The 7,211-nt window shown below is 31.3% G+C and overlaps 1 protein-coding gene across 1 annotated transcript; it reads left to right on the forward strand.

The window, feature by feature from the left end:
* The first annotated feature begins 662 nt into the window (after nucleotides 1-662).
* Nucleotides 663-3,568, forward strand: LOC129908539 (carboxypeptidase B). Its single transcript, XM_055985118.1, has 3 exons — nucleotides 663-1,197; nucleotides 1,277-1,536; nucleotides 2,951-3,568. Exons 1-3 carry the CDS (start codon nucleotides 772-774, stop codon nucleotides 3,375-3,377), a joined length of 1,113 nt encoding a protein of 370 aa, XP_055841093.1. The 5' UTR covers nucleotides 663-771; the 3' UTR covers nucleotides 3,378-3,568.
* Nucleotides 3,569-7,211: the final 3,643 nt, after the last annotated feature.

The following is a 7,211-nucleotide window of genomic DNA, read 5'->3' on the forward strand; positions in this document are numbered from 1 at the left end:
TCACCTCAGCTTTTGACAATAAAGCGCAGCATGAAATTTACTGCTGATTGCGACACCTTCTTCTTCTTATTCATGAGCATGTAAAATTACTACCCCTTTTTTTTGCAACATCGACCGGCCAATATCACGAATTTTTCGCTTAAACATGCCGAAAAAAAATCTTACAAAATGGCGCCCGGGTGGGTACTTGACTGATTTTTGATTAATTTTAATCTAAACTTGATACAAACATGTATTTCTTTGAGACTCCAAACATAATCTACTTAATTGGTTTTCATATGCAATTTCACACGAAATTATTTGCCTCACTGTATTTTCATAATTTATGCACCACCCTCAGAAAGAATTTATGCAAACTAGTTGAACTTAACCCTAAAATAAAGACAAGAAAATTTTCTGTTTCTACTTCTTACATACTTTACTACTAGAACTTTTGCTAAAGGAAAAATGTCGCGAAACCATTGAAACAAAAACCACCGACAATATCAACCCTATCGCATAAACCCACCCACCCCATTCAACACTCAAACCAACAAACCAGGACCTGTGACAAAGTTTATTCCCTTCTCCGGGCAATGACTTTAACCCAGGCAAATCCTGAATTTCTTCTACAGTCTTATCGTAGTCAACGTTCGGAGTTTGTCAAATAAAAGTCGTGTCGTTCTTCAAATTCTTTTTTTTTTTCTACAAAAAAATTAAATAAAACAGTTAACAAAATTATACCCTTAATAATAATCTACTCAAAAAAATCAAAAACGAAATTATGGAAAAATGTTAATGAGTACTTATAATAAGCCTGATGTAACTACGAGTTACCTCCGGCACAAGGAGATTAACGATTATCTAGACTATTTGCGACATCGTTATGCGGACGTTGTCAAAGTCTACAATATTGGACGTTCCTATGAAGGACGTCAGATGAAAGCTATTCAAATTGATTGGCATAAACGTTACCATCACGGTCGCCATCATCCACTACTCCACACTGCAACCGATGGAAATAGTGTTCCCAAGAAGAATGTGGTTTTCATTGAAGCTGGCACTCATGCCAGAGAATGGATGACAATTTCTGTAGCCCTCAAATGTATACAACAGTTAACAGAGAAACATGCACGACATCGAAAAATTTTAGAAAAGCTTCGATTTTTCATCGTTCCGTTGGCAAATCCCGATGGATATGAATACACCTACAATAAGGTATAGAATTTTATGTTGTGTGCGAGATGTCCTTAAAAAAAATCTGTTGTTGTTTTTTTTGTCTGTGCATTTCATCTAGAATCCCATGTGGAGAAAGAATCGTCGACCACACAGTATTTTGAAAAGTATCGGAACCGATTGTAATCGCAACTTTGATTTCCATTGGGAAAATGGATCAACGAAAGCAAGTCGAAGCACTTATAAAGGAGAGAAACCATTTTCGGAACCGGAAACTTGTGCTCTGAGGAATATCATGGAGAAGCTGCGACCACATTTGTTACTATTTTTGTCACTGCATTCGTATGGGCAGGCCATCATGTACCCCTGGGGATATACTAAGTTTGTTTAAATTTTTGTTTTTATTTTCAGTTTTTTTGTGTGCCTTTTCAAAAAGCTATAGAAAATGTACTAAATTTAGCAAAAGAAGCTTTAAAGAAGCCTTAAAGGTGTCAATTTCTAGAAATTTTGTTTTCAATTAAGTTCTTTCAAAGAGATTTTTATTCTTAGAAGAATTTTATTTATCTAAATTAATCAAAAGAAGCTTTACCGAAGCCTTAAAGTTGTCTTAACGAAGCTTTACTTTTCTTAAGTTTAAAGACAATTTCTAGAATTTTTTTTAATGAAGTTCTTTCAAAAATATTTTTATTCTTCGAAGAATTTTATTTATCTTATATTTTATCTAAATTTAACAAAAGAAGTTTTAACGAAACCTTAAAGGAGTCTAAACGATGTTTTAATTTTTTTTATTTAAAAACAATTTCCAGAAGTTTTTTTTTTAATTAAGTTCTTTCAAAAACATTTGTATTCTTAGTAGAATTTTATTCATCTTATATCTTGTTTAAATTTAACAAAAGAAGCCTTAACGAAGCCTTAAAGGTGTCTTTACGAAGCTTTACTTTTTTTTTAATTTACAGACAATACCTAGAAGAAGTTTTTTTTTTTAATTAAGTTCTTTCAAAAATATTTGTATTCTTATAAAAATTTAATTCATCTGATATCTTATTTCAATTTATCAAAATAAGCTTTAACGAAGCCTTAAAGATGTCTAAACGAAGCTTTTCTTTTATTTTTTAATTTAAAGACAACTACTTTTTTTTAATTTAAAGAATTTAGTATAAGTTTTTATTTTAAATAAGTTCTTTCAGAAATATTTTTATTCTAAGAAGAATTTTATTCATCTTATATCTTATCTTAATTTAGCAAAAGAAACTTTAACGAAGCCTTAAAGGAGTGTAAACGAAGCTTTACTTTTTTTAAATTTAAAGACAAGTTCTAGAAGTTTTTTGTTTTAATTAAGTTCTTTCAAAAATATTTTTATTCTTAGAAGAATTTTATTCATCTTATATTTTATCTAAATTTAGTAAAAGAAGCTTTAACGAAGCCTTAAAGGTGTCTAAACGAAGCTTTACTTTTTTTTGAATTTAAACACAATTTCTAGAATTTTTTTTTAATTAAGTTCTTTCAAAAATATTTGTATTCCTAGAAGAATTGTATTTATCTTAGGTATATGTTATCTAAATTGAACAAAAGAAGCTTTAACGAAGCCTTAAGGGTGTCTTAACGAAACTTTACTTTTTTTTAATTTAAAGAAATTTTCTTAAAGTTTTTTTTTAATTAAGTTCTTTCAAAAATATTTATTTTTATTCTTAGAAAAATTATTAATCTTATCTCTACTTAAGTTGTTTAAAAAAAAAAAACAAACAATGGCAAATATTTACTTGATGTGTGTGTGTTTTTTATATACTCTATACAGAGAATTACCAATTTCATGGAAAGAACACCAACAATTAGCCGATTGTGGCAAGAAGGCAATTAAAAAAGTGTCAGGACGTGTGTACCGATGTGGCAGTATATCGACCATTCGAAAACACACTTACTCCGGATCAATTGTTGACTATGCATTTGGTATTGTTAAAGTACCATTTGCTTTAGTTGTGGAATTGCCATCGAATGAATTGGGCTTTCAGCCATCTCCTGTACATATTCGGCCCATTGGTCATGAGAGTTGGATTGGTATTAGAGCAATGTGCCAGAAAGCATTAGATATCTCAAAATCGATTGTTAATCTTGAGGGAAATCAAAATCGAGATTTAACAAAATCAAATGTGGATGTGGTGGATGAAAATACAACAACAACAAAGATGATGAATGAAACGACAACGACAACAGTGATGGATTAAATAAATTAGTTTCTTATGCCAGAAATTTAGGTGGTAAATATAAATTTTGTTTGAAAAAGATTTCGGTTATAATCATGACAAAATTGGAATTTGCAAACGAAAGTCGACCATCTTTTGGTACCTGATTTTTTTTTTCAATCTTGGTACGCATCACGGGAAAAATGAAAATAATAAACTCACTGTGCCATAAATATTTTGTTTTTATTATAATAAACTTTTTGAGGGATTTGTTTTATATTTAAATCATTATATTGAACAAATAATCGAATAAAAATTCGATTTGCCAATCATAATATTGAGGGCCTAAAATTTTAGTCGCCGAAGATAAATATTGAAAAAACCCACATAAACAGTGGAACAATGAAAGCTGAAAGCGTATTCGTTTTTTTTTTTTTTTCAATTATACACTAAAAAAAAAACGTTTTAGAAGAAACAATAACACGGTGTAACACTCAAAAAATACGCGGGCGGAGACCTATCAGGTTTTGTAGAGCTAGTCGCACTGAATACGAAACGGTATTTAAAAATCCCCTAACACCCCCAAAATCTGGAGTTACGGGCAAAAAACGGTTTTTTGGACCTTCGCCCATTGAAAAAAATCTAGCTTCGACAATTTTTTACCCATTTTCGATTTTTTTACAGTTTCTGATAGAAGATAAATATACCTTTTTAACAATGTATAAAACATGTAACTCGGTTAAACCACTTAGAATTTATAAGATGTCGAAGTTCAAAATTTCAATTTTTTTTTGTCATTTGCCCAACTTCGGCATCAATTTAAAGTATATGTTTTCAAAACAACATGCTATTTAAAAAATATATTCTAAAACTATATATATTTCCCAAATGATCGAGGTATTTTTTATGAAAATCACTTCAACATTGGCTTAGAAAAAAAAATTTTTCGATTTCAACCCAGATACAGAAATTGGAACTTTTAGGTATAGAACAAAAATGTTGTTTCGGCACGTAGTAGGATAAGTTGGGCGCCAGGATTTGATAAAAGGTTTTTGTAGAGGAGCTCAATACAAACATTTTTTTCTTTGGACGGGGGGTCTATCTCCCCCCGTTTAGGTGGGAGGGGCATTTTTCTAAAAAAAAATTATCAAAATAAAAAAAAATTATTAAAAAACAACGGCAACACTTACAGTAATAAATGATACCATTTCCAAAAGGCAAAATTGTGCATTTGATTCTAATTTTTAAATCAATATAATATTACCAATAGTTTTTGAAATAATCGATTTCAAAGTTTAAAATAGGGGAAAAAATTTTTTTTAAAACTCATTTTATACTATTTTTGTCCAGACTGTGAATTTTAGTAAATAAATTACTCACACAGAAAACTGCCTCAATTGATTCCTTATCGAACCGTGAAAACTATATGTTTCTATGTCTTCTAGTTTTTGAGAAAATTGAAAAATAAAAAAAAATAAAAACAAAAAATATTTTGAAAAAAGAAAAATCTGATAAAATAATTTTTCAATTTTCCCAAAAACTAGAAGACATAGAAACATATAGTTTTCACGGTTCGATAAGGAATCAATTGAGGCAGTTTTCTGTCTAAGTAATTTATTTACTAAAATTCGCAGTCTGGACAAAAATAGTATAAAATGAGTTTTAAAAAAATTTTTTTCCCCTATTTTAAACTTTGAAATCGATTATTTCAAAAACTATTGGTAATATTATATTGATTTAAAAATTAGAATCAAATGCACAATTTTGCCTTTTGGAAATGGTATCATTTATTACTGTAAGTGTTGCCGTTGTTTTTTAATAATTTTTTTTTATTTTGATAATTTTTTTTTAGAAAAATGCCCCTCCCACCTAAACGGGGGGAGATAGACCCCCCTCCCAAAGAAAAAAATGTTTGTATTGAGCTCCTCTACAAAAACCCTTCATCAAATCCTGGCGCCCAACTTATCCTACTACGTGCCGAAACAACATTTTTGTTCTATACCTAAAAGTTCCAATTTCTGTATCTGGGTTGAAATCGAAAAATTTTTTTTTCTAAGCCAATGTTGAAGTGATTTTCATAAAAAATACCTCGATCAATTGGGAAATAGATATAGTTTTAGAATATATTTTTTAAATAGCATGTTGTTTTGAAAACATATACTTTAAATTGATGCCGAAGTTGGGCAAATGACAAAAAAAATTGAATTTTTGAACTTTGACATCTTATAAATTCTAAGTGGTTTAACCGAGTTACATGTTTTATACATTGTTAAAAAGGTATATTTATCTTCTATCAGAAACTGTAAAAAAATCGAAAATGGGTAAAAAATTGTCGAAGCTAGAATTTTTTCAATGGGCGAAGGTCCAAAAAACCGTTTTTTGCCCGTAACTCCAGATTTTGGGGGTGTTAGGGGATTTTCAAATACCGTTTCGTATTCAGTGCGACTAGCTCTACAAAACCTGATAGATCTCCGCCCGCGTATATTTTAAAACCTCATTTTTGTAACACCGTGTAATTGTCATAGGGCTACTTATAGTCTAAGAGCCGGGAGCAGATTTTTTGCGTGAGAGGTAACCGATTGATATTAATATTAGAATAAGTCCCAGTCATGGTGATGACGAAAACGAACGTCTGCCAGCATGTGTCTGCGCCTTTGCTGAGAAAAAGTGCATCAAAAGTACATTTTTTCTGAAAATTGATTTAGTGAGGGTAACCACCTAGAAATAATTGGATCCTGACGCCCTCATCGCCCTGATTACAAAAACACCCATGACAGACGTTTTAACCGCGCCCAAACACCAGACAGACGAGCCTAAAAACGCGCATTTTTACGCGTTTTTAGGGATTAGGGTAACCACCTAAAAACAATTGGATCCTGTAGCCCTTGACTCCCTGATTGCGAAAATACCCATGACAGACGTTTTATCCGCGCCCAAACACCCGACAGACGAACCCAAACACGCGATCTTTTACGCGAACGCAAGGGCTTGGGGTAACCACTTGAAATTAGTCTCATTCTGTTGGTCTTGACTCTCTGATTTCAAAAATACCCATGACAGACGTTTTACATGCGCCCAAACCCCCACCAGACGAGTCCTAAATCGCGATCTTTTTCGCGAAATAAAAAAGGAAGGACTTAAGATTACCACTTGAAATTAGTCTCATCCTGTTGTCCTTGACTCCCTGATTTCAAAAATACCCATGACAGACGTTTTACATGCGCCCAAATCCCCACCAGACGAGTCTTAAATCGCGAGCTTTTTCGCGAAATAAAAAAGCAAGGACTTGGGGTAACCACTTGAAATTAGTCCCGTCCTGTTTTCTTTGACTCCCTGATTGCAAAAACACCCATGACAGACGTTTTAACCGCGCCCAAACACCCGACAGACGAACCCAAAAACGCGAAAATTTTGCTTAAATTTCATACCTTTACTAATGCCAAAAGATTGTCTAGGCAATTAAAGGAAAACAACTATATGAGATTGAAGGACAATCTTCCACCTTCCAAAAAAAATATTTTGAAAACAATGGCAACACCTACAATATTTGCATACCTATTCGTTTTTAAAAAGCCAGAATCTCATTTCTATCTGTATAATTTAAATCCACTAAGCTTAATCAAGAGTTTTTGAAAGAATGGTCCTCAACTCAATATTTTGGAAAAAAAAGATAATACACATAATTATCTTTTCTTCTTCGGGATTTAACTGATAATATTTTTGACCATTTTATTTTTTTTTTTTTAATAAATTAGATAATATACATGTTACATGAGATTCAATTGATAATATTTTTGACCAAATTTTTTTTTTTAAATAAATTCATATTTTACCACGAAAAAGTTTTAAAAAAAGCCGTTTAAAATTTTTCAATAA

Source organism: Episyrphus balteatus, chromosome 2 (assembly GCF_945859705.1).
Source record: "Episyrphus balteatus chromosome 2, idEpiBalt1.1, whole genome shotgun sequence".
NCBI lineage: Eukaryota > Metazoa > Arthropoda > Insecta > Diptera > Syrphidae > Episyrphus > Episyrphus balteatus.

What these genes read in the sequence shown, in the direction of transcription:
- LOC129908539 (XM_055985118.1), top strand. Translation starts at nt 772, where the DNA reads ATGTTAATGAGTACTTATAATAAGCCTGATGTAACTACGAGTTACCTC. An exon ending in ATGAATACACCTACAATAAG is followed by an intron (nt 1,198 to 1,276) that starts GTATAGAATTTT and finishes CATTTCATCTAG; the next exon opens with AATCCCATGTGGAGAAAGAA. An exon ending in TACCCCTGGGGATATACTAA is followed by an intron (nt 1,537 to 2,950) that starts GTTTGTTTAAAT and finishes TACTCTATACAG; the next exon opens with AGAATTACCAATTTCATGGA.